Source organism: Heterocephalus glaber, unplaced genomic scaffold (genome assembly GCF_053883595.1).
Source record: "Heterocephalus glaber isolate CG9 unplaced genomic scaffold, H.glaber_assembly_v1.0 deba00000071, whole genome shotgun sequence".
Taxonomy (NCBI): domain Eukaryota; kingdom Metazoa; phylum Chordata; class Mammalia; order Rodentia; family Bathyergidae; genus Heterocephalus; species Heterocephalus glaber.
The window spans coordinates 16,932,424-16,958,309 of record NW_028258137.1 but is presented as its reverse complement, the minus strand read 5'-3'; the positions used below and the strand labels follow the sequence as shown (position 1 = coordinate 16,958,309).

Genomic DNA, 25,886 nt, shown 5'->3' with positions numbered 1-25,886 from the left:
TACAATGACCTATAAATTTATTAGACTTTTAAAAAACACTTAAATCAACAAGTTTTCCTGATTTGGATTCCTGTGGAACCCCAAATCTATATAATATTAAAATCAGTCAGTAGAGCCATAAACTATTCATACAGAAATTTGAAATTAAGGATTTGTAGGTGATGAATCCACATCCAGATTATTTCTGTATTTGAGTAAGGAAAAATTCTTACATAAATAGCTAATTTGGGATAATTACAGTTTTCCTTTCATGGCTTGCCTTATAATCTCAAGCTATTTTTAAATTAAACACAGCCATAAATTTGAAAAAAGCAGTAGTGGGAAAGCATTTGTCATTGCTCAGTAATAATACTGTCATTCATACATTCAGTCACAAATGATCCTTTATAAGTCCTCATCTTCATCATAAAAGATTGTAACTACTCAAAACTTACAGTAAACATTAATGTTCATAGACACCAAACTGCAACATTTCCTGGGTTTTGCCTATTACTTGATAATTTATTCTTTATAACATTGTGGTAGGAGCATGTACTAAACATTTGTCTCTTAAGTCTTGGTTGCAGAAGAAAGAGTGTTTATGAGCTCAGCAGTAAGTAGAATGCTTGTCTGGCATCCAAAGGCCTTAAATTTGAACCTCAAAAAAAAAATATTCCTGTATAGGGCACAGATACCTTGGAGTTGTACATAAATATCCATCCCTAGGCATTAATTTCTTTGAAACCCAGTCTAGACTGTAAGTTCTCTGATCAGTGACATATTTATGAGTAATTAATACAAATTTACTCTGATGGAAAGATCTTATTCTTGAGTTCTTTCTCTGTAACTTCTGTCAGTTTTGTAAGTAAATATGATTCTTTTCATTTTTACTTTTTTGTACTGGGGATCGAACCCAGTTTGTATGATAGGCAAGTGTTCCACCACTGAACTATATCCCTAACCCTGAGTTGCCCAGGGTGGCCTCAAACTTGGTGTTCTCTTGCCTCATGCATTTATTTATTGATTTTTTTTGTTGTTTTTTAAGAGTAGGCAGTGTATTAAGGGAGAGACAGCTCCTAAGAGGCAGGAGGGAACCCAGAAAGTGGGTTGCCCAATTTTTTTTAATGATATTAAAGCTCATTGATAATGAAATGGCTGAAGTTTATGGGAACTTCCTTAGAACTCCTTTGAGATCCAAGGAGTGATAATTTAAAAACAGCAGACCTAGGGGCTGGAGGTATAGCTCATCGTAGGGCACTTGCTTAACATGTACAAGGCCCTGGCTTCAGTACCCATCACACATACACACATGCACAAAACACCAAAAAAATAATAATAATAATAAAAACCACTGGCCTATACCTACTATTTCTTTTTTTTTTTTGTACTGGGGATTGAACTCAGGACCTTGCGGATACCTACTATTTCTTGAAGGAAAGTAACCTATAGAGTTGTTCTTTGTATCTGTTATTTGTTCCCAGCTTCACTGCACGGTGCCTGCTTACAATTTTCCAGTGACTGCTCTGGCCATTGCTCCCAATACCAACAACCTTGTCATTGCTCATTCTGACCAACAGGTAAAGATTTCATTGCTTTCCACTACGCTAGATAATAACTGAGGAGCTCTTTCTGAAGGTGCTGGAGGGTATACAGGTAGTTTTTTCTGCATGTAGGGAATGCATTCAGAAGGAGCATGGTTGATAATTATGTATTTCAAAACAACAATAGAAGAGTTTGAAAGTTCCCAACACACACAAAAAAAGATAAAATTTGCTGGTCGTGGTGGCACACTCCCATGATCCCAGCACTTGGGAGTCTGAGACAGGATCTTTGGGTTCAAAGCCAGCCTGGGCTACATAATGAGTTCAAGGCCAGCCTGAACTACATAGTGAGACTCTGCCTCAAAAAAACAAAACAAAGTTCATATTTTCTATTTCCTGATATAGTGTAATTTTTTCCCCTTTCATTTGAATAAAAGCATGGCACCAAATGAAAAACAAAAAAAAAAAGCAAATGATAAAATTTGAGGGATGAAAATGCTCATTACTTTATTTGATCATTACTCATGACATACATGTCCTGAATTACACTGTAATTTTGTTTTACACAAATACAATTATTATATCACTTAAAAATATGTAAGATTTTTGTGAAACAAAAAAGAGGGGCATGACTGATCTGTATCTATACTGATACAAGGCTAAGAGAAAAAAGAATGATTTAGAATTCCATATAAACCAGGCATGGTGGTATACACCCATAGTCACAGCACTCAGGAGACTCAGGCAAGAAGATCCAGAATTCAAAACCAACCTGATCTACATAGTGAGACCCTGTCTCAGAAAAACCAAAAACCAGAACAAAGCAGAAGAGTGTATGTTATGTGCATAAAATATCTCTGAAAAAAATGTATACAAGAAAGTGAAGATTGAACTTATTTTGGGGAAGAAGAATGTCAAGACTGTGGGGAAACTTTTCCCTTACTCTTATATAACTTTTGAAATTTTTTTACTCTTAAAAAAAGGTGAGAAAGCATAAAGCTGAATATGATACAGTCAATGTTTGTTTAGCTATTTTCTGGTTAGCGATCAGATGTAAAAACCCAAGAAGCAACCAGATCCTTGTGGACTTTGCAAGTATCAGCCTTCATCTCCTGTATTATGTCTTCTGTATTAGGTATTTGAGTACAGCATCCCAGACAAACAGTATACAGAGTGGAGCCGGAATGTCCAGAAGCAGGGGTTTCACCATCTTTGGCTCCAAAGGGATACACCCATCACACACATCAGTTTTCATCCCAAGCGACCAATGCACATCCTCCTCCATGATGCCTACATGTTCTGCATCATTGACAAGTCATTGGTGAGTTCTTCACTACAACCTCAGTGAATCTGCTGAGGAATCTTCAAGTTCTAAACAAAACTAGCCAGACATAGTGGTGCATGCCTATAATTGGGAGGCTAAGGCCAGAGGGCTGCAGATTAAAGGCCAACCTAAGCATTTTAGTAAAACCTGGTCTCAGCACAAAAAGTGCTGGTTCTATGTCTTAGTGATAAGAGCATTTGCCTAGCATGTGCAAGGCCCTAGGTTCAATTCCCAGTATCAGAGGAAAAATATGTAACTAATTAGATAGAGGATGGAGAATCAGTAAAGATTCCTAGTATATTCTTTTAGGATATTTTATTTGACAGATTCCCTTATTTGTGTTCCCATTCTCAAGAGGCTTTCAGAAAAGGGGCTGGTCTTCGAATATTAGTTTTTGCTGTTGTGACTTTCTTTACTTTGCCAGTGAGCACATAAACTTAAGAAAGAAAGTGATTAGGTCAGTATTAAGAAGGTAACCATTGTCAGAGGATATCACTATTTAGGCTAACTCACTTTCAACTTTGAATCTTGGGGTAACTGAATAGGTGGTTTTCTTAAAGAAGATATAGGCAGATGTTTGACCACTGTGCCCCTTAGCTGAAGATGTTGCAGTCTTGAGGAGTTGGTCATTAATGTCTTGAGAACAGTCTTGCCAAAACAACAATTCCATTTTTTTGGTACCGGGGATCGAACTTGGGACCTTGCGCTTGCGGGGCAGGTGGCAGAACCACTGAGCTAAATCCCCGGCCCCTGACTATTCTATTCTTTATGACTATGAGTTAGGTGGGATGTGAACATTTTCTTCGGTTTGAGACTCTAGCTTCTTTGCCTCCTGCTGCTTTGATTCACCCCAAATATACATGTCTTTTCTGGACAAGGACTTTCTTCCCTAGGAATACTGTGGCCCGTGGTCATGCCTGTACTGCACTTTGAGCTTAAATTGCAACTGACATTGGCTCTTTCCGTGTATCTGTTAAGGTGGGGGTGGAAAGAAGTGTGGGGAAAGCAGCAGATGGCTCTATAGGAGGTGTGCACGGGAATGTGTCACTGAAACTCATCTCATGGGCCCTTATGTCCTCTGGGTGTGGGAAGCAGAGCTAGCTGACAAATGCCTTCTGTGAGATGAGTGATACAGGAAGGACCCCTCCCACTTGATTGCCTCTGTGTAACTCAGCTCAGATTGCTTTTCCCTAAGCCCTTCCTTGTAGTGGGCAGAAATATTTCCAAAGGAAGACAGAGGTGAAGTATCCTTGTTTGCCCAGTGGCCATCTCAAGGTGTCAGTGACATCAGTGGAGGTGATTTGTGTTGAAGTTTCACTTGTAGAAACTTCAATCACTGGCCAGTCTGTGATCTGGTCAGGGAAGAGTCTAGAAAGCGCAGGTGCTGCCTGGGCTGAGCTCTGCACATGCCTGTTTGTTCTGTTCTAACACAGTGTTACTGATGAAGCTTACCAGAAGCCCCAGCTTCCCTTTGATCTCACTGGCATAGAGTAGCAAGCTCTCTGTGGCTGAAAGAGTGCCATGGCTCTCTTCCTGAAGTAAGGAAAAGTCAGGGAGGTAGTGAGTGAATGTATATCATGATGGTGGGAAGATGGTGTTGACCTGAAAAAGTACTGCAGTGCTTTGGTCTGTAAAAGCCCAATGAAAGTAAAACTTTAAATAGTATGTCTTTGTCTTTATAGCCTCTTCCGAATGATAAAACAGTACTTTACAATCCACTTCCTCCTACGAATGAATCAGATGTCTTCCGGAGGCGGACAGGCCATGCCTTTAAAATTTCTAAGATATATAAGGTAAAATATCATGTAATATATTCTAGATGGTTGGTTGTGTATGATATTAACAAACAAGCTCAACAATAGAAAGAGAAGAGCACCTTCATTGTATGGGCAGAAAGCCTGGTTTGCGGGAGAGAAGTGACCTTTCTAAGGTTGCTGTCACTTGTGTATTTCATTGTTCCTGCCTCAGTAGGTTATTGGAAGACGTATCACACTTACCTCAGATGAAAGCTATATGTAGTAGAACATGATGCTGATGCTTAGGTGTTGGGGGTCTTTGTTAATGTGAAAGCTGAATTTTCAATTTGAAGTGTAGTTGAATGTTCCACAACATAAATTTCAAGCAAATGGAAGTCATTGAATATATTTTGATTTTCTTTATTCTGGTTAGTTTTTTCATGGTATATAAAACAAATCCATTGAGCTTATGCTATAGCTGTCTGGCCCAACTCAGAAGTTCCACAAGGATACTTCTTATGGATGAACTCAGTTACAAGCCCACAATCTTTCCAACCTTTTTGAGTCTGAGGGCTGGAAAGACTTAGATCCTTTGACTTTGAACAGGCTTTTAGTTCTGTCCTTGAAGCATAACTACTTGTGGCATCACTTTCATCTCTCTGCAGCCCTTACTCTTCATGGATCTTTTGGATGAAGGGACACTTGTGGCAGTAGAACGACCCCTTGATGATATTATCGCTCAGCTCCCACCACCCATCAAAAAGAAGAAATTTGGAACCTGAAACACAGCACTGTCTGTCCTTTGAACTGTCTACCCTGTTTTCTTTTCACAGATTATGACAATAAAACAAAGTTATTCTTTAGGACTAGTCATTATATTATCTTCCAAAATAATGGACAGTAATTTCTCTTTATTGGATGAAGGTGAATGGAGGTTTACTATAAAACTCTGTGGTATTGATGGTTGGGATATTCTAAGTAGCTATAAATTTATCCACTTTTTTCCGGATTTTATTTGTTCTTTAGAAGATAGTCTCAGTAAAAAAAGAAAAAAGATATGTATTCTTTGTTCCCTAACAAGGTTTCCAGGATGGCTGGTGGCCTCACTCTGCCAGCCTGCAGCCTATGCAAAGACATAGGAACCTACCCAGCATCGCCCAGGAGGATGGAGGCTGTGATACTTACTCAAGGTAGCTTTACCTCTAATTGCCATAATCAGTCTTATGCTTCAAGGAAGAATTGCAACCGCAGCAACATAAGGGAGTGTTCATGTGAGAATGCCTCTGGTGTTCAGCTATTGATTTTATTTAAAAGGAAAAAACATCAGGTTTTACCAGGCTTTCACCTGTCTTATGCCAGTTTCAAAAGGTAAGGAAATATTGGCCAGGCATTTTGCTGGGGAGGGGGAGTGCAGGTGGGGACCTGAGAGCCAGCTTGTCATATATGTTACCTTTTCTGTTCTCTTCTACCTGCTTTGACATTGTTATTCCTTCCCATGGGTGTTCTCAGCTGACTAGTTCTAATGTAATCTTTAAGTTAGAACATGAAGAATGCTAGTTAACCTGAACTGAGTGAATAGATTTCTTCCCCATCTCAATGAATGTATTCTGTTGCTTGCCTGAAACCCAGTATGTGTGCTTTTGTTTTGTTTCAGGATAGCGGGCTGGGATATGAGCAGGGAAGTATATGGTTCGATGGCATCATGAGTATGGTGCTGGTAAAAGACATTTTTGCTAAATGAACCCCTCCTTCCAATCTGGAAAGGGAAATTTTAAGGCAGATGTGTGAAGGAGAATTAGGTGGGAGTTTTTTGGTACCGGGGATCACGGGGATCGAACTCGGGTCCTTGCGCTTGCGCAGCAGGCAGCGAAACCACTGAGCTAAATCCTCGGCCCGGCACAGGGTCTCTTTAAGTCTGAGATGAGGGAACAAATACAAGGTTTACAGTAGTCACCACTTCTCTGGCTCCCCTATTTAAGTTTTAGTGATAGGAATGATTTAAACAAATAGCTGCAACCTCTTAGATCGTTGGTGTGAGAAAAATAACTTCCTTTCTTATGTGAATAAGTTTCTTTGTGTAAGTAAAGCATTTGCTCCCAGCTTGCATTAGACTGGACTATAGACCTTTTCAGTTAGGTGGACAATACTGGCCTTACTTAAAAATGTTTTAGGTCTTCTTTTGTATAAACACGAAAGTTCATTGAGGGTATGGCAGTACACACCTGTAATCTCAGCTTCTAAGGAGGTTGAGACCAGCCTGGGCACCTTAGCAAGACCTCCCAAAATTAAAGGGGTTGGAGGAATAGAGATGTAGCTCAGCACTGATGTGCTCAAATCCCTGTACTCAAAAAAAACAAACTAATGTTCAATCACTGGTCTATATCGAATATTTATGAACAGAGGGAAGCTGTGGTGCCTTAAATATTAACTCACGAGCTTTTCACTGGTTGTGTAACTCTAAGTTCCGGGGATCCTTATTAACTGGAGTCTAGTTTGTGACTTGATAAAATCTTTTTTTTTTTTCTTTTCTTTTTTCCTTTGTGGTGCTGGGAATCAAACACAGGGCCTTGTGCTCTGTTACTGAACTACATCCCCAACCCACTTAATATTAAGGATATCTGAAACCTACATTGTGGAGGTTATGCTGATAGGGCTCTCAGATCATCTGAATAAAGAAGTAAAACTTCTGAAAGTGGAAAGCACTCTTTTGAAAGGTTTCCAGCCAGTGATTTGGACTTCCATAAATGGTATGGGAAGTAAGAGCTTTGGGCTTTGAAATTTTTCCTAAGTAGAAAACTGAATACCAATGAAGCAGAAACCAATTGGGGCAAGTTAGAGACATTAGGGGAAGAAAAAGCAAAGCATTGTTAAGAGAAACACTAGTGCATGTTTCTCACACTTTGAAAATTTGTGTAAACTGGGTGTTTGAAATGGTTTCATTTTGGGCATTGCAGACTTATGCTCACACTTGAGTTCTACAAAAACTAGCCTAGAATAGTCTTGCCAACCTGATTCAAATGCTTTAAAAATTCACTTTCCTGCCAGGCATGATGGTGTACGCCTGTAATCCCAGCACTCAGGAGGCTAAGGCAGGAGGATGGCAAATTCAAGGCCACCCTGGGCTACATAGCGAGTTCAAAGTCAGCCTGAACTACATAGCGAGACCCTGTCTCCAAAAATAAATTCACTTTTCCCATGAACTATTTGCTAATCTGATCTCTCGATGGATAACTCATCTTAACCATTGAGGTATACAGCAAATTAGATTGAGGCAAACAAATCTTACAATGTTGAAAAAAATTAGAAGCTTCAATTTTGTATCCCCCATCCCCAGCCCATTGTCTACAACATAGCAAGACCCTGCCTTAAGAAAACAAAAAAAGAGGGCTGGGGATTTAGCTCAGTGGTTCTTCTGCCTGCCTCGCAAGCACAAGGTCCTGAGTTCGATCCCTGGTACCAAAAAAAGAACACAGAATTTCACAGGCTAGCTGGGGAGAGAAAAAAATATATCATTGATGCTACATTAGAGATGAACACAGGGAAGAGTAACCTCATCAATAGAGTGAGTTAGATCAGGTGGAGATGGAGCGGTTCTTGAGCTAATCACTCTTGGAGTTGGGTGGTGACAGGGTGGAAGTCAAAAAAAAAAAAAAGGAACTCTGGGTAACACGAATGAAGCAAGAGAGAATAGCCTATGCTAGGGACTACTAGTGGACCATGTGATTGAAACATGGGCTATGTGGAAAATGAATGGAAATGAGGTTGAAAGGGCAGGCAGGACCTACTGTAGTACAGAGAATGAATTGATCTTAACACCAGGAAAGCTGGTCCAAGGAGGGTGAATCCCTGTACTTTTCTACAGTTTCTCTTCTATGTAGTTCAGGCTGGCCTTGAATTCATTATGTAGCCCAGGGAGCAATTATCCTGCCTCAGCCTCCTGAGTGCTAGGATACAAGCGTGCACCACCAGCCCCAATTTAGCCTGTGAAGTTCTTTAGGGCTGAGACCACATCTTTTATCTTTTGTTGGTACACAGCATACAAATAAATGTACATTAGGTTCTCTAACTTTCTAGGTGATTGGTACTAGGCACCAGTTAAGGTTCTTGGAAAAGATGAATAGAGAAGTTTCCATAGGGAAACTAAGAAGTTTAAGAAAGTACTTGGAAAAGACTGTTCTGGACTTGGATACAGAGCCCTTAAGCCATCGTGTAATGTGAAGTTCAGTTAGGTGAACCTTAGAGTGTAGTTGTGTTTTTACTCAGTAGAAACCAGTTGTGAATCACACGGATTGAAACAAATGCATAGTAAAAATACCTAGTTGTATAAATAAGGGAGGGAAAGGAAGCAGAAGTTGAGGAAGCAACTGTGTGTATGTCCTTCATTTGGAACCCCATAGTAGTTTGCCAGAGCTGCCACCACAAAGTGCCACAGACTGTGGATGTCTTTAACGACAGAAATTTATTTTCTCACAGTTCTGGAGAACAGAAATCCAAGATCAAGGTGTGAGTGCAGGATTGTTTTCCTCCTGAATTTTTCTGCTTGGCTTGTAGATGGCCATCTTCTGTGTCTTCATGTGATCTTTATGCATGTGTCTGTGCCTTAATCTCCTCTTAAACTGCTAATAGACATATTAGATTACAGGCCACTTTAATGTTTTCAAGTTAATTTACTTACCTCTTTAAAGACCTCCTTCTCCAAATAACAGTCACTTCAGTCTGTGGATTTTAGGGGGATGTAATTCACCCATAACAAAGTCTGTGGAAGCATTTCAGGAGCTTTTTGACTTCTCAAGGTTAAGTGGTAGTGCTCAAGTGTGTGTGTCTGAGGCATATCCTCATGCACCTAAGGGGCTTCATGATACACACACACACCATAGCTGTTGTACTAACTGACTCACGAGGGAATTAAAGCTGTGGCCTAAATCCTAGAAGTACCACAGGTGTCAAATAAATATGTCTTGGTGTTCACTGGTATATGAAAAATAGGAGTAGAAGCGGACTCTTAAGATTACGAAGTTGTGAAGCACTGAAAATTTGGTTACAACTGGTGATGGGGGAAAGTGGATTTTTTAGACTATTTGAATTTCATGACAAATTATGTAATTTCCATAATTGTCAATAAAAAGGACTGGTGATTTTCCATAACTAGTGGATTCAGTGAAAACTAAACTACTCAGTACGTCCTTGCTAATATTTTCCTAAAAAGAAAATCACAGCTCCACAAAACCTTCACCAGCTGCTTCCCATTAGGAATGTGGTTAGCAGATGTGGGTTTTCATAGTCATACTACATGAGATAGTTAATCCATTTTTGCGGGTTCAGATGGATAATGATTTATCTTGGTGAGATGAATTTAAAAATGTGCTTACATCAGCTAAAACATATATGCACCTTTCTTCCTCTTACAATGTGTTTGTGTTGAGGGGACGTAATATTGTAGGATATTTTTCCCAGAAAGCAAAGTAGTACTGTCTATTAAAAGAGACAGCTCATGTCACTTTCTTCTACTTGGCAAGCATGTTGGATTGGTTATTTTACAAGTTTATTTCTCCCTTTGGCTTCTTCATTAGTAATTGAGCAACTTCTGCTTTTGTTCCTCTGGCATCAGGCCACCTTTGTGGCAGTGACCTTCAGGCTTGCTAAGGGCTGCACTTTTGCTTGGGGCCCTCCTTCCTTATAAAATTACACAACACTGAAACCTTGGAAGCAGCCCTAGATCCACTAATTCTTTTCTTTGATGGACTCTTGGCCATATATGTTGCCTTTCAGCCAAAGTGTAACTTTATATAAGATGTTTGTCACTGAAATTAATTTGGCCATTTGCCCTTTATGACTGGAATCAAATGGTATTATGCCAGACTCATTCCTAGTAAAGTATAAAATCTCAGCTGGAGAATCTCTACCAAAAGGTTTTATTGTTCCTGTTGCTGAAGGTCAATGGATAATAACACTGGTACTTCTTACAGAACTCTTGCCCTGTGACAGGTACTTCATATACATCATCCCATTCAATCTTCACAACCCCCTTAGAAGCAGAAAGTATCTAAATTTTTCTAAAAGGTCTGAGGACCTCAGCCCCGCCTTGATCATTATATAGCTGGTAAATGACCAAACCAGAATTTGAACCTTGCATTTTTAATTATCACGGTATACTGTGCAACTACTATGAAGAAGAGAAAGAGGGAAGAAAAAAAGACCACTGGGTTTCAAGAGAGCATAGAATCGGGGCCGGGGATTTAGCTCAGTGGTTTCGCCACCTGCTGTGCAAGCGCAAGGACTCAAGTTCTATCCCCGGTACCAAAAAAAAATAGCATAGAATCAGACCCTGAGTCATAGAATTGTAGGATGAAATTATAGAACCCAGAGAACTAATACTACCCTCTCATTTTAAAGTGGCAACAATCTCTGCCTGTTCTGAGAAATAATAAGATAACAGCTTGAGCAGAGAAAATGGGTGACAGAAATGAAAGGTTATTTGGAATTATCTCAGCCATTTCCTTTTTTAGGGGTAGATAACATGCCTCTTCAAAGAATTATCTAAGCTTCCCTCACTGTCCTTAAGCCATGCAAACAGATGTGCACTCTTTTTAATTCAGATTTCATTATCCATAGTAAGTAGATTTCTATTGACTACTTGAGATTTCTTAGATGGTAATTTTCACCCTGCAAGGAACAACCAATAACTTTCAGAAAGATTATTTTAAAAGACTATAGGACAGGAAACATTTAATTCGGTCAGTCATGTATTTAATGAGTTCCTTCTCTGCAAGGTAATATCTTTGGAATAGTGGGGAATAAAAATAATTCGATAGGTGGTGCCTGTCCTCCTGTAGTTTATAATCTACTTTGGCAAACCAGCCAGGCATAGAATTAAATTGTTCCAAGGAAAAATCTCAGTGAAATACTGTAGATAATCAGGGAAAACTGGGATGAGATTTTACTGGGGGGAAAGTGGTTAAAGGGGACAGGAGGTATTTGGAAGAACTTAGATGGGAATATAGAGGCACCATTGAGAGACACTGATTAGGTGAATTTGGCTTATCTGAAAGTGAAAAAACAATGATGAGGGCCTGGGATTTAGCTCAGTGGCACCACTCCTGCCTCACAAGTGCAAAGTCCTGAGTTTGATCCCATACCAAAAAAAATGGTGAAAAGTTCATTTGGATTCTGAAGGGAGCTTATGTAAATACAGCTTGATAGTTTGGGGATTTTTTTTATGGATATATATTTTTTTGGGTACTGGGGATCAAACTTGGGTCCTTGCGCTTGCCGCGAAACCACTGAGCTAAATCCCTGGCCCTTTTATGGGTATTTTAATAAATAATTTATAAAGGAAACACTCCTAAATACGTACTAACAGTCTACTACCTTCCCTGCTCTTGGGGTTAAATATTTTGTTATATAATTTACCTTTTTTTTTTTTTTGATACTGGGGATTGAACTCTGGTCCTTGCGCTTTTGAGCCAGGCGGCTGAACCACTGAGCTAAATCCCCTGTCCCTTTTTTTTTTTTTTTTTCTGGTACTGGGGATCAAACTCAGGACCTTGTGCTTTCGAGGCAGGCAGGCACAGTGCCACTGAGCTAAATCCCTGGCTCTAATTTGCTATCTTATGTAAGTGCCCTCAGTATTAGTTAAATCTGTGACTTCCTCCAACTCTATTGACAGAAAAGTCCATGGAAAGAATTTCTAGGACCTTCCTTTTATTAATAAAGGTGTCCTCGAGTGCCCAAACTCTGGGTGATAACATATGCAAACATGTTAAAAAATACTGCTCATACTCCAAGGAATCAGCTGCCAAATGCTAACAACCAAAAATTTCACATAACTCAGGCCTCTGGGGACTCACACCTCAGCTGGAACAAAGCCAGAAATGTGTGTGACTGCAGGTGCACTTGGGCACATTGGGACCTGCTGGGACAGCAAGCAGCCCTCACTGCAGTTGATTTAGGAGAGAGATGGAGGGTTGAGCTTTTGCTAACTTTTTTGCAGCTTGGAAAATCCTGTTCTAATTGCAAAGAAGATTCTGCTATAACGATTTTTTTTTTCTGGTGTATTTTTCTCATTTTGAATTCATTTGTGTTCTGGATGCCTCTCAGCCTCTATTTTTATTTTTATTTTTATTTTTATTTTTTTTTCGGTGCTAGGGCTCAAACTCAGGACCTTGTGCTTGCAAGCCAGGAAGGCACAGTGCCACTGAGCTAAATCCCCAGCCCTTATTTTTACTGTTTTAACCCTTGATACAGGAGCCTTTTTGGAAGTGTGTGCCTTCACATGAATATGCTGTCAGAGTGGCTTGTGTGGCTATGGCTTTTGAGCCTCAACGTTTACTTCCTGAGCAACCAAGTGAAGAAGAGCCTCTTTTACAGGAATTGGTGCACATTCCTGCTTGCCCCTGGCCTTGCCCAAATGAAATGAAGATTTTGCTTTTACTGCTGAAGGAAAGTTAGAGGGCACCGCAACCTCATGGTTTTGCTGAGAGCTTGCCTTCTCAGCAGTGTGGTTTCTGGACCCTCATTTTTGAGGTCGGCCTGGTATATATAGTAAACAGAGCACTGGACCAGGAGGCTAAGAGAGCTAAATCTCTCTTCTTCACTATGGACTTGGAGCCAGTCTTTGGCTCTCTGGTCCTCAGTTCCTCTATCTCGAATGCTGGGAAAAGCTGTGGATTACATCACTCATGTCTTTGAATAAAAATCATAGCAGTCTCTAGTGTGTACAGCAGTGGCTCTATGGCCTTTGGTCATGGGATCTTTCTGAATTGGGTAAAAATCATGAACTTCAAAAAAATCTTAAAGACCAAATTTTGCACGCAATTTCTGGCCATGTTATATATGCCTCAACAAAAGGGGATGGCCTCCAGGCTAAGAAAGTCAGGTCTTACAAAGTCAAGTCCTAACTCTTTAATATTGATTATATGAAGCTTTTCACACTCATATCCTGCCATTTCCACTGATCCTGTTCTGTTCACATTGGAATTCTGGCATTTTCCTAAGTATCTAGGATGGTGGATTTTGTGTTGACTAGGCCAAGAGATGCTTAGATAGCTGGTAAAATATCTTTGGGTGTGTCTGAGTGGCTGTATCTAGAAAGATGAGCGTTTGCATGGTAGACTGAGTAAAGATTGGCCTCTCCAACATGGGCAGGCATCATCCAGTCAGTTTAGGGCTGGAATAGAACAGAAAGGCAGAGGAATGGGCAGTTCACTCTGCATAAGCTGGGAGATCCCTCTTCTGTCCTCGGGCTTTGATGGGATCCTGATCCCAGGATTCTTGATCCCACCAGGAATGACATCATCGTTCACAACCTTCTCTTTCAGTTTTAGAATTATACCATTGGTTCCTCTGGTTCTCAACACTAAAACAGCATCATTCTGCAAGTATCTTTGAGGTCTGCCTCTTGCGGATGGAAAGCTTAAGATGGGTTGTCTCTAATTATAGGCAAGTAAACAGGTGGTTACAAGGCAGATTGACAAAGTTGGATTCATGCCCCTGGACCTTTGTTCATGCTGTGCCCTGTGCTTGAGCTATTCCTCCCTCCACTGTCCTCTGTGCAGCTGACCCCAGGGCCAACGAAATGGTCTTTTTCAGGGGGTGTTTTCTACAGTCTCTTAACTACGGAGTATCACACCTAATTGGTTGGTTTTCTGTTTTCCTGTCCCAGAGGCCACAAGTTCTCGGCTTTGGTATATTTTATGCAGCTTATCTCCAGGGCCTCAAAAGGAGCCCAGCATGTGGCTGGACGCTCAATATGGACGGAATGAACCAATCAATGCCACTCAGTCCTGCAGGCTTACGAAGTATGTTTCTATATTGCTTTTGCTTCCCGTGCCCATGGTATATGTCAGGAGTTTGGGGAGCCGTAGGGGACCAGAGGACAGAGAATGTTAAATTGGAGCCCCGCCGAGCTGCCCAAGTCCAGTGAGCTGCGAGAGACCAGACAACTTCACCTCCCGGAAGCGGCTGTGCCGGCCCCTCCCGGCCCCTCCGGAAGGTGGGCGTGGCCCTCATGAATAATAAGTTACGGGGGGGACTGGGCCCGCCCCCTCGGGCGGGAAGGGGGAAGCGCCGAGGCTGTCTGACTGGAATGAGGGTAGCTGCGGCGACTGCAGCGGCGGGAGCGGGGCCGGCCATGGCGGTGTGGACGCGGGCCACCAAAGCGGGGCTGGTGGAGCTGCTCCTGAGGGAGCGCTGGGTCCGAGTGGTAGCGGAGCTGAGCGGGGAGAGCTTGACGCTGACGGGCGACGCCGCGGCGGCTGAACCCGAGCCCGCCCTGGGGCCGGCGGCGGCCACCTTCAACGGCCTCCCGAACGGCGGCGGTGCCGGCGACTCGCTGCCTGGGAGCCCGAGCCGAGGCCTGGGGCCCCCGAGTCCCCCCGTGCCGCCGCGGGGCTCCACGGGTGAGGCGGGCGCGTCGCCGCCGGTGCGCCGGGTGCTAGTAGTGAAACAGGAGGCGGGCGGCCTGGGCATCAGCATCAAGGGCGGCCGCGAGAACCGGATGCCGATCCTCATCTCCAAGATCTTCCCGGGGCTGGCAGCCGACCAGAGCCGGGCTCTGCGGCTAGGCGACGCCATCCTGTCGGTGAATGGCACGGACCTGCGCCAGGCCACCCACGACCAGGCCGTGCAAGCCCTGAAGCGCGCGGGCAAGGAGGTGCTGCTGGAGGGTGAGCTGAGCCCCACGGGCGAGCGGGCGGGCGGCCGCGGCCTGGGCTCCCGGCGCGCACTTTGTCTCTGCTACCCCCTCTCTGCGGGGCGAGCCGGTTCCCAACCCCCTTTCCTGGGGCTCTGCGTATGGAAAAACTGATGCTCCTTGCAGGAAAAGTTGGGCATTCTTCCTAAGGATGACTGAGTTGAGATTTAGCCAAAAGTAGACGCGTGTGATGCTCCCCCTCTGCATGATAAGCTGACACTAAGAACTAGGGGGAGGCTCCGAGCTCTCTAGGTCTCCTTTGCTTGCTGAGAAGTGCCAGGTTGGAGCTTTCTTTACTCACTTCTGGCTCCCTGGGCGGGCGCATCTATTTAAAAAAAAAAAAAATCCATCCACTTCAATGCCAGGGGTATGCTTGGGCAAACCACCAAAGCATTGGTAAATTTATGGGAATTTAACCCATCATTGGCTCTCAACGATAACCAAAGGAGATCATAGCACTTCATTGAAGCCAGAGAGCTGAAACAGCAAGTTTGTGTGGTTAATGAGCCTTGTTTAACAGTGGAGGCTCACGTGTTTGAACATTTACTACCAACTAGAGTTTTGCCCCTTTTGCAAGAGACTGATGCCAGCTTCCTCTACTACTCACAGGCTTGCTGCTTCAAGACTAGCAGGCTTTTTATAAGAAATGTGAATGATACATCACAAGATGGGTTTGAATAGCCAGGATTATTTTAAGTATATAGGTGATCTGTGTCCTGGTTCTTTTATGATGAATTTATGGGGCTAAGAAAAAATTAAATTCTATCTCCAAAGACTCCTGCATGTTGGAGGTGATAGTTTTGTTTTGTTTTTGGTACCGGGGATGGAACTCGGGCCTTTGCGCTTACGCAGCAGGTGGCTAAACCACTGAGCTAAATCCCCGGCCTCTGGAGGTGATAGAGTTTTGAAAATGAAAAGTCAGTTGGTTACTTAACAATTTTTTAAGCGATCAGCTTGCTGTCACTGGTGATTCAGTCATTGCAGAAGCATTTGTTGGGGGCTGTATAGAAGAGAATATAAAAGGTGCTGTCCCTAGTTGGTCTCTAGTTGGGGAAATGATAGAAAAATGCAAAATAACTTCCACAAAGGAAAAACATGACCTATATTATTGTGTATTGCGCACTATATAAGTGCTATGGGAATGCAGTTAGGAAGTAGTTGGTAGAAATGGGATTGGTCAGGGAACACTTTTTCAAGAAGCTGAATCTTGAGACAGGTCTCCAAGGAAGGAATGGACAAAGATGGACAGACATGAGTCAGGAGGGATTCCTGGCACAGGAAGAACAGGAGGGAAGGGCTGGGGTGGGGTGGGGTGAGGGGACAGTCATCAGACTGAAGCCAGATGTGTAACTTGCAAAATATTTTCACTTTTTCTTTTAATAAACCTGCTTGTGAATATTTGGAAATTTTCAAGGAAATGATTTCATATGCTCCAGTTGTGAAGTTCCAGTGTCCCACCTTCACATTATCCCATTTATAAATCTTACTTATGGGCTATTTATAGGTGCAACTAGACACTGCTTGCAAATTATTGTTAATAAAAGGGATTGAATTAAGCCTCTGTGTAGTGGCACATGCTTGTAATCCCAGCACCTGGGAAACTGAGGCAGGAAGATCACCTTGAGTTCAAGGCCAGCCTGGACTACATAGTGAGTTCAATACCACCCTGAACTACCTATCGAGTCCCTGTCACCAAAAAAAAAGAAATGAAATTGCAGATTGTGACTTAGGTGCGTGTATAAAAAAATTGTTACTCTAAACATGTACCTTGAAAGTGGTCTAGCCAAGCATTTGGTTACAAATTCTTCAAGCTAGAATACTGAATTTCATACAATTTATGTAGGACTCTAGTGATGGGTAGACAGTTCAACCTTTTATACTGTGTTGAAAAAATAAAAACCTTTTTTTGTTTAGCTAGAGTTTGAACCCAGTATTCATACCAGTGAAATAAAGAATTATCTAGTAAATGCTTCCTAGTATTCATTAGTTTAAAATAGGCCAATGTGCTTTTTTAAGGGTTTATAAATAGGATAATAACATTTATCAAATACCTTTTTACCTAACACATAGTTTCTACTTTATTTTCTCATTTTGTATACAACAAGCAGTTTTTGTAGGAGTGGTGAAAAAGTTTGTGGATTTATGCTATTGTGTTTTTAAGCCAAGGGGTATAAAAAGTAAAATTGTTCAAAATACACAAAATCACAGAAAATGGTAATTTAATGAACCAAGCATTATTTAAAATTGACAGCTGGTGCCCCGTCCAGAAGGGCACTTTTTAAAGAGTTTAGCCCATGCCTGTCATCCCCACTATGTGGGAGGCTGAAACAAGAGAATCACTCGAGCCCAGGAATTCAAGGCCAGCCTGGACAACATAAGGCCTGGACAACATAGTGAGATTCTGTCTCAAAAAATTTAAAAAAAAATAAAACTAAAAGATACTTTATTCTTAGTGATCAAAAGTTTCCAAGCTAAGGGGCAGGGGATTTAGCTCAGTAGTTCCGCTGCCTGCCTCAAGCACAAGGTCCTGAGTTCGATCCCCGTTCCAAAAAAAAAAAGTTTCCAAGCTATATTGTTCTTTTTGACATCCAAAAACTTGAGAAGCTTTCCTTAAAATGGCACAGTGATGCTCTTTTTGTGGTGTGGGCAGGGAATTTCAGGCATGCTCTTGCCAACCCTGTGCCAAGGAAAGCTGTGTCTCAGGTTAGGGAACTAAGAGGGTTCTTTTTTATCTCAAGGTTTGTAGAGCTTTTTTCATTCGTTCATATACATCAAACATTCAACTCTTAGGGGAAGATAGACATTTTTCATTCATTCGTCAAACATTTATTCAACTTTTTTTTTTTTGAAACAGTCTTGCTATGTAGTCCAGGGTGGCCTTGAACTTACTGTGTGACCCAAGCTGGCCTCCACCTTCTAGTGTTTCCTCCTGCCTCAGCCTCCTAGGTTAGGATTACAGATGTGTGCCACCACGCCTAGCTCATCTTTCTTTCCTCTTCTCTTCTCTCCTCTCCCCTCCCCTCCCCTCCTTTCCCCTCCAAGGAGAAATGCCAGTTAGTGAACTTTTTTTTTTTTTAGCTTCTGTCCAAGGCAAGCATTCTGGCCAAAGAATGTTATAATCAACTAGGGACAGTGCAGATATCCACATATGAAGATTGATGAAAAGTAGAGCACTTATAGATAGTTTGGCAAAATAGTATGACCGTATCAGTGTAAGGGAATATACTGAGTGAGGGTGGGTAAAAACAGGACCCTTTAAAGAGAGCATTAATTTGTGGTATTTTCTGTGGCTCCTTCCTCCTACCACAGCAATTACTTTCCAAGGAAATTCACAGATCCTCCATGCATAAAGGAGAGGAGCTGCAGCTTTGAATCTAAGAAGGAAAATTTTTGCAATACTCAGATTTGGGACCAAATCATTCTTTTTTAGGGGCTTGTCCTGTGCACTGTGAATTTCTACTCTCTTTTTGAACCAGAGACACTTGAAGATACCTGATTCCTGCCCTCAGGAGTTTAGAGTTGAGATAAGGGAAAAAGAGATAAGAAAGCAAAGTGAAGGACTAAGTGCTGTAATAATAGAAGTCTGGAGAGGGCACAGCATAATGGAGGGAGAGAGATCTACAGTGGTCCATAATGGGAATCTGAGGTTGAGAATGCTCAGGAAAAGATTGATGGAGGAGTTAGTGCTTGAATTGAGCCTTGCCTTGAGAGAGCTGCCACCAGTAAAGGTACAGAGGTACGAGACATGAAGAAGTTACTCAGTTCTGTAGGAGTAGAGAACAAATAAGGACTTTATGGTTAGACATGGGTTTGTTTCTGGCTAGGGGTTTGTAACCCCTAGGCAAGTTACTTCATCTTGGGACCTGCTAGTTTCCCCATATGTAGAACCAGAAGGGGAATAATATCCCTCTCATAAAGTTGTTACTCATTTGATAGTTTGTTTTGGTTGCTTTATTAGGCACTGGGAGTATAGCAGTGAACAATAAAAATGTCTGACCGAGGAAGGTAGGACTGGGTCATGGAGATATGCACTGAGTTAACAAAGACACTCTTCAGCTAGGAGAGCAAGCTGTTAAAACCCAAGATTCCATTTCATAGAAAAGAAATATGTGACAAGAATTGCTCTAGGTTAGTGGTGGCGAACATGAACCACAGTGGGCTGTTTGTATCATTGAAAGCTCTAAAAAGTTCACCATCACTTTTAGTGAATGAGTTAGTTTTTCTTTCTTTTTTTTTTTTTTTTGGTACCGGGGATTGAATTCGGGTCCTTGAAACCACTGAGCTAAATCCCCGGCCCGGTTTTTCTTTTATTTTCAGTTCTTTTTCTTTCTTTTTTTTTTCTTTTGTATGTGTGGTGCTGGGCAAGTGCTGTACCTCAGAGCTACATCCCCAGCCATGAATTTATATTTTCTGAAGGCAAACAACTTTCTAATCATTCTTTGTTTGATTTTTTGAGCCAGGGTCTTCCTAGGTAGATTAGGTTGGCCTTGAACTCACTATGTAGCCCAGGCTGACCTTGAACTTGTGATCCTCCTGCCTCAGACTCCCGAGTGCTAGGATTACAGGTGTGTGGCACTACATTGGCCTGTTTAATCATATTTTCCTATTTTTCTTCTATCTCTTGCATAGACCAAGTTTTTGCTCTTAAATTTCACTTTTAGTTTCCTCTTTGATTGTTTTTTCCTTATCCTTTGCTCCTATTACTCAGAACCTTGGGATTTCCCATTAGTTGTAGCTAGTGACTGCTGGCATTGATATTAAGGCATGTCTGTGGATTAGATAGCCTTTGTATTAATAATGCAGATTGTAGCCATAAGGTAACTCTACTCATCTATGAGATACTGTGTGATGAATTTATTGTGTCCTTTGTGCTAGACATAGGGTCTACCTAGAAAGTTTCTAGAATTTATGTTTTTTAAGGCTATGAACTTGACAAAATAAATATGAATTAGGCTACACATTGAAAAGTGTGCCAGAGGAAGTTAGGAAACATGTTTTAAAGTATCCAGCTTGAGGTTTGATATTTAAGAAAGAAAAAAAAATTTTTGGAGCAACTCTTACTGGAATATTGAAAAATCATTTATTGCTTAAATACAGTTTTAAATGATTGTTACTGAATCTACTGAAAGGAAAATGAGTACGTGTATAGAGGAAATGGAATGGGATGGGATTAACTTCTGAAGTGAAAAAAAATTTTTTTGAGATAGGGTCTCACTGTGTAGTCAAGGCTTACTTTGAACTCATTATGTAGTCCATCCAGGCTGGCCTAAAACTCAAGGCAATCCTCTTGCCTCAGCCTCCTAAGTGCTGAGATTACAGGCCTGTGCCACCACACCCAGCAGAAATGAAAATAATTTTTGTATTAAGAATTATTTAAGATTTTGAGTGTGTTCAAAGGACATGTAACAAATGCTGCTGACATTTTTAGATCTGGTAAATTGAAGGAGCTGGTTTGGATTCCCACATTGCCACTTTCTTTTGTATATTCGGCAAGTTGAGTCTCCTAGGGGAAATATTTTTCTTTTTCTTTTCCTTTCCATCTTTCTTTGTCTCTTTTTCCCTCCTGCCTCCTCTCTCTGTCTCTCTCTCTCTCTCTGTCTCTCTCTCTCTCTCTGTCTCTGTCTCTCTCTCTCTCTCTCTCTCTCTCTCTCTCTCTCTCTCTCTCTCTCTCGTGGGGCTTGAGGGTATGCAGGGAATGAACCTAATACCATTGAGCTATAAAGTTGGCCCCTGCATTTTCTTTGAGACTTTGTATGTTTATTCATTAATCTAGTTCTTAAAGAATAACTTAATTATTAAGATGTTTGTGTTTCTCTGCTTCTTTTTAATTAGTCTTTCTGTTTTGCTTGAATGATTAGACATGCTTATATAGGAAGCTGTAGCATTCCTTTTGTGCTGAAATATGCCCTCCAAATTATTACCAAAATTTGGGAAGTTGATTGTTTTTGAAAATTCTAAGCAATTTTTTTAGGAACTGTAACCACACTTTCATGTATCTCAGTTGATAACTCAGTGACTTCGTGCTCGATGTGGGCCTTTGTTCATGAGGAATGAGGTACAGCCTGTGGCACTGTGGCCTGTGGCCTGTGTTCTGTTCTGAGCTGACCTCAAGGACCCAGTGTTCTTGGCTGGGTCACACAACCTGCTAACTGAAAACAGATAATGCTGCTCCCTTTGTATTCTCCACTATCTAGTATAGTGCCTTGGATTTGTTTTTATCAGGGTTTTTAAATTATGCAATTTTTTTGTTTTATTATCTTTGGTTTGCTTTGAGACAGGGTCTGGAAATGAAGCCCATCTTAGCCTTCACCTCATGATCCTCCTGCTTCAGCCTCCCAAATGTTAGAATGAATGTGCTACCAAACACAGTGGGGTTTTTTTTGAGACAGGGTTTTGCTATGCAATTCAGGCTGGCCTTGAACTCATTATGTAGCCCAGGCAGGCCTCAAACTTGCAGTAATCCTCGTGCCTCAACCTCTCAAATGCTGGGATCACAAGCATATTCCACCACGCCTTGCTGGGGGTTTTGTTTTGTTTTGTTTTTTGTTTTTTTAGGGGAGACATTTTAATGTTTTCTTTGGATAAGAGAAAATAAATATCTTAAAAAGGAGGAATGAGCAACCAGAGAGGATTAAGTGACATGATAAGGTCCCCTAACAAATTCGTGGTGGTACATGGACTAAAATCCAGGACTTTTTCCCCTTTTCAGTGCCACCCATAACCAGGCAGCCAGAGCTTTTAGCATCTCCTACATCTCATTATATTGCAGTGTGCAGTGAGATCTGTGTGCAGAAGAAGCCAAAGATGGTCGCTGGCATCAAAGAACTTAAGAGTGAAACTGGGGACAGAAGACAACCACCATAGAGAGTGATTGCTAAAATATATAGTACTTGCTCTACAAGCCTTCTCTGAAGGGGATGATCAGCTGGGGGATGGAAAAGCTGAGTATGACTTCCTGGGGAAAAGGAGAACTTGATCTGAGGCTTGAAGGACAGCTGTTTTCTTTGTAGTTGGAAAGCAGTCCCAAATTGAGGGGTTAGCGTGAACAAAAGCCAACATGAATGTGACATTTGATGGGAAATGAGGGGAAGGGCCACTCAGTATGAACTTGGGGAAAGTAAAGTTATGTAGACAGATTGGAGCTAGATTAATGGAAGACTTTGAAGACCAGCCTGAAGAATTCGGGCCTTTTTCATTACATCAGTTAACATTTATTTATTAAGTACCCACTGCCAAACAAGGAGAGTGGGCAGAGGCCAGATCATCAAGGCTTTGCTTGCAGTTTTAAGCAGTGGTCTCTAAGTGTGGTTTATATTTACTTTTTCAATCTGAAATAAGTTGATCTCTATTGATATTTAATATAGAAGTAAGTAGTTCTCTGGGTCTTCCAAGGTGGTGCCATTATACACTCAATATATTAGGTGATGTCCCAAGGGAAGAGAAGATGCTTCACAAAGCAGAGAAGGGGTTTTGTTTTTGCTTTTGCTTCATTTGTTGTTGTGGGTGTTTTTTGTTTTGTTGTTGTTTTGTTGTTATTGTTCTTCTTTGTGTTTTTGAGATGGGGGTCTTATTATGTAGCCCAGGCTGTCCTTGAACTTGCAGTCATCTTCCTTCCTCAGCCTCCTGAGTGCTGGGATTACAGGTGGGTGCCACCTTGCCCAGCTTGTTTTGTTTTTTTGTTTTGTTTTTATTGTATTGGGGATTGAACCTAGGGCCTTTGCACGGAACTATATTTAAAGGCCTTATCCCTTTTTTAATTATTATTTTTAAAAAAATTTTTTTAAATTTTGAGGTAGGGTCACTAAGTTTCCTGGGCTAGGATTATCTTTGTCATTATCCTTCCTCAGTCTCCCAGGTGTTGGAATGACAGGCATTCACCATCACACCCACGAAGAAGACCTTTCTAATTTGCCTACTTTTTATGTATGCATGAATAGCTGTTCACTCATTGAGAGTATATACTCAGAGTTTTGGGTATGTGCTGTCAAAAAAGTTTGTGCATGGGGAGCTGCCAAACTGCTTGAGACAAAAGAATGATATAGAAAGTTGAGGGCAGCAGGTGGTAAAAGAAAGCAGTTAGGAGACTGTGATGTCATAAGGATAGTGAGACTGGATAAGATACAGATAGTGTGAAGCTGAAAAATGTTAGAGATGGAAACAACAGGTCTAAATGTTGGGGCTCATAAGAAGAGAAAGAAATGGGGGAGAAAAGTCCTGGATTTCTGACTTGGGAAACTGAATAGCTATGAAACTAAAATAAACAGGGAGAAAACTAGATTTGAATGGCGATAAGAGGTCTGGTTTGGGACATGTTGAATTTGAGTTACCTGTGTGACATCCTGGTGGAAAAGGCCAATAGTTAGTTGGACATACAGGTTCTAAAATGTCAAAACTTAGGCGGAAGGTCCTGAGTTTGATCCCTGGTACCACAGGAAAAAAATAAAATAAAAACTAAAAAAAAATTAAATGTCAAAAATGTGTTGAAGATTTATGAGATTTCAGGGTAGAGGAGGTAATTGAAGTCAGGGGTATGATGAAGTCATCAAGAGAGGAATGCAAATGAAAAAGAGAAGTAGAACCAAGATGAATTAATCTCTCTCTCTCTTTTTTTTTTTTGAGACAGCTTCTCACTCTGTAGCACATGCTGGCCTTGAACTCAGAGTCATCCTCGTGCCTAAGCCTCCTGAGTGCTGGGATTATAGGCATGCACCACCACTGCTGGCACCAGGATGGATCTTGCGGAACCCCTACACTTAAAGCCATAGTAGAGGAAAAGGAATCTGGAAAGGAGTGCCCCAGGAAGTAGGATGAGTCTGAAGAAAATGGTACAGTGGTGGTCATATAGGCAGGAGTTTAGAGAAAGAGGGGCATTGAGAACTAAAAAATTCATTGGATTCCATATTAGAGAATAAGATCCTTGACGTCTTCATAAGAACTGCTTTGGCTGGGTGTGGGAAGCAGAAGTGTGAGTACATTATGTCAAATAAAATAAAAGCAGGAAAGGGGCTGAATAGCGTTGAGTCTTATGTCCAAGGAAGGTTTTACTTTTGGGGTTGTTTGTTTTGTATTTTGAGTAGGAAAGAGTTGAGACATACTTATACAGCAAGGAGAGAAGACCAACAGAGTAGGGGAGAGGTTGAAGAGATAGAAGGGGTGGGGAACTGATACAATCTGTTTTTGAGTCAGGAAGTGACATGATGGGAACAGAATTTTGGGTTGGCCACATGAATGCACTGGATTCAGCGCAGAGGAAAAGACCAAAGGTGGGGAAAACAACAGCTGTAGTAAAAAGTAATCCAAACAATAGATGATATTCTCCAGAGCGGCTGGTGGCTGACCCAGTGAGAATAGAGAGGAAGACATAATTCAAGAAACACTTGAAAGTGGGTGGTTTTTGTTAGAGGACATACAGAATCCACTGGGACATTTTCCTTCCTAGAAAGCTACCTTCCAACTACCCATGCACCTAAAGAGTAAGATTTATGGAGACACTTGTGCAGTGTTTCTGTTTCTAAGCACAGGTATTTGATCTTATGGAATCATGGGAGTTTAAAATTGACTCACTGTTTTAAAGGAAGAAATGATAAGATACAGGAGCATATTGGGTATAGAATTAACCATGAGATTTCTATCCAGGGATATTAGAAGAATAGTTGCCAGTGAAAACCATGTAATAATTTGGAAGGTATTATGCTCATACTGTTCAGAACTTAGGCTACAAAATTGTGTCTGTTGTCTATGGAGTTTGGAGAGAAAAATTTTAGTGTGTAAATCTTACACTGTATCTGGTCACATAAAATGAGGGCATAGTCTTTTAAAGAGTTTTTTCCTGGATTAGAGAAATAAGTTTTTTAATTTCTCTAGAGAAATGATGGTGCATTCTCTTGAGTTTAATATTTTTTCCCTGGAGAAATTACCTTCAACTTACATGCCTTTCTGAGGAAAATTCACTGATTCCTTCATAAAATTTGTGTTTTATTTTGGTGTAAAAACGAAAGGCAAAATCAGGCAAATACCAGGAATGGTGGTGCATGCCTGTGATCCAGCACTTGGGAGGCTGAGGCAGGATGATTACCTCAAATTCGAGGCCAGCCTAGACAACATATCGAGACCCTGTTTTAAAACACCAAAAAAAAACCATCCAAAAAACTAGACAAGGCACCCCTGTAATGTCTCAGAGAAGGAGAGAGAGGGAGAGAAAGAGAGATTGCGAGAGCTGAGGACATAGCTCGGTGCTCCCTGCATTCAGTCCCTGGTACTATGACAAAAAACATGTTTTGCTTATGAGCAAAATGTCTGATTATTGTGACAGTTGATATGCCTTTTGTGAAGTATATACTTTTAAAAATTACTTTGGAGGGAGATTGAGGTGGGGAGTGGGATAAAATAAAGTAAAATTTATTTTAAAAAATACATTATAAAAATAAAATTAGGCTGGGGATTTAGCTCAGTGGTGCTGTCACCTGATTTGCAAGCACAAGGTCCCAAGTTCGATCCTGGTACCCCCAAAAAAGAGGATTTGATAAAAAATAAAATTAGTTTGGCTACTCTGCAACACTTTTCTTTCTGTCACTTCTTTTTATTTTTTATTTATTTATTTTTTTGGTACTGGGGAT

The 25,886-nt window shown here is 41.2% G+C and overlaps 2 protein-coding genes across 6 annotated transcripts in view; both read left to right on the top strand.

The window, feature by feature from the left end:
* Positions 1-5,443, top strand: part of Utp4 (UTP4 small subunit processome component) — a 29,518-nt gene extending 24,075 nt beyond the window's left edge. For all 5 annotated transcript variants that reach the window (XM_087213263.1, XM_021256786.1, XM_087213186.1 and 2 more), the window contains 4 exons: positions 1,461-1,556; positions 2,656-2,841; positions 4,527-4,637; positions 5,246-5,443. In XM_087213263.1, coding sequence (XP_087069389.1) covers positions 1,461-1,556; positions 2,656-2,841; positions 4,527-4,637; positions 5,246-5,362 — 510 coding nt within the window. In that variant the 3' untranslated portion in view covers positions 5,363-5,443. The remainder of the gene's footprint in view (positions 1-1,460; positions 1,557-2,655; positions 2,842-4,526; positions 4,638-5,245) is intronic.
* Positions 5,444-14,507: 9,064 nt separating this feature from the next.
* The window catches only part of Sntb2 (syntrophin beta 2), a 96,320-nt gene continuing 84,941 nt past the window's right edge, over positions 14,508-25,886 (top strand). The window contains exon 1 of the mRNA XM_004842956.4: positions 14,508-15,244. Within this exon, the coding sequence (XP_004843013.2) occupies positions 14,587-15,244 (658 nt within the window). The 5' untranslated portion in view covers positions 14,508-14,586. The remainder of the gene's footprint in view (positions 15,245-25,886) is intronic.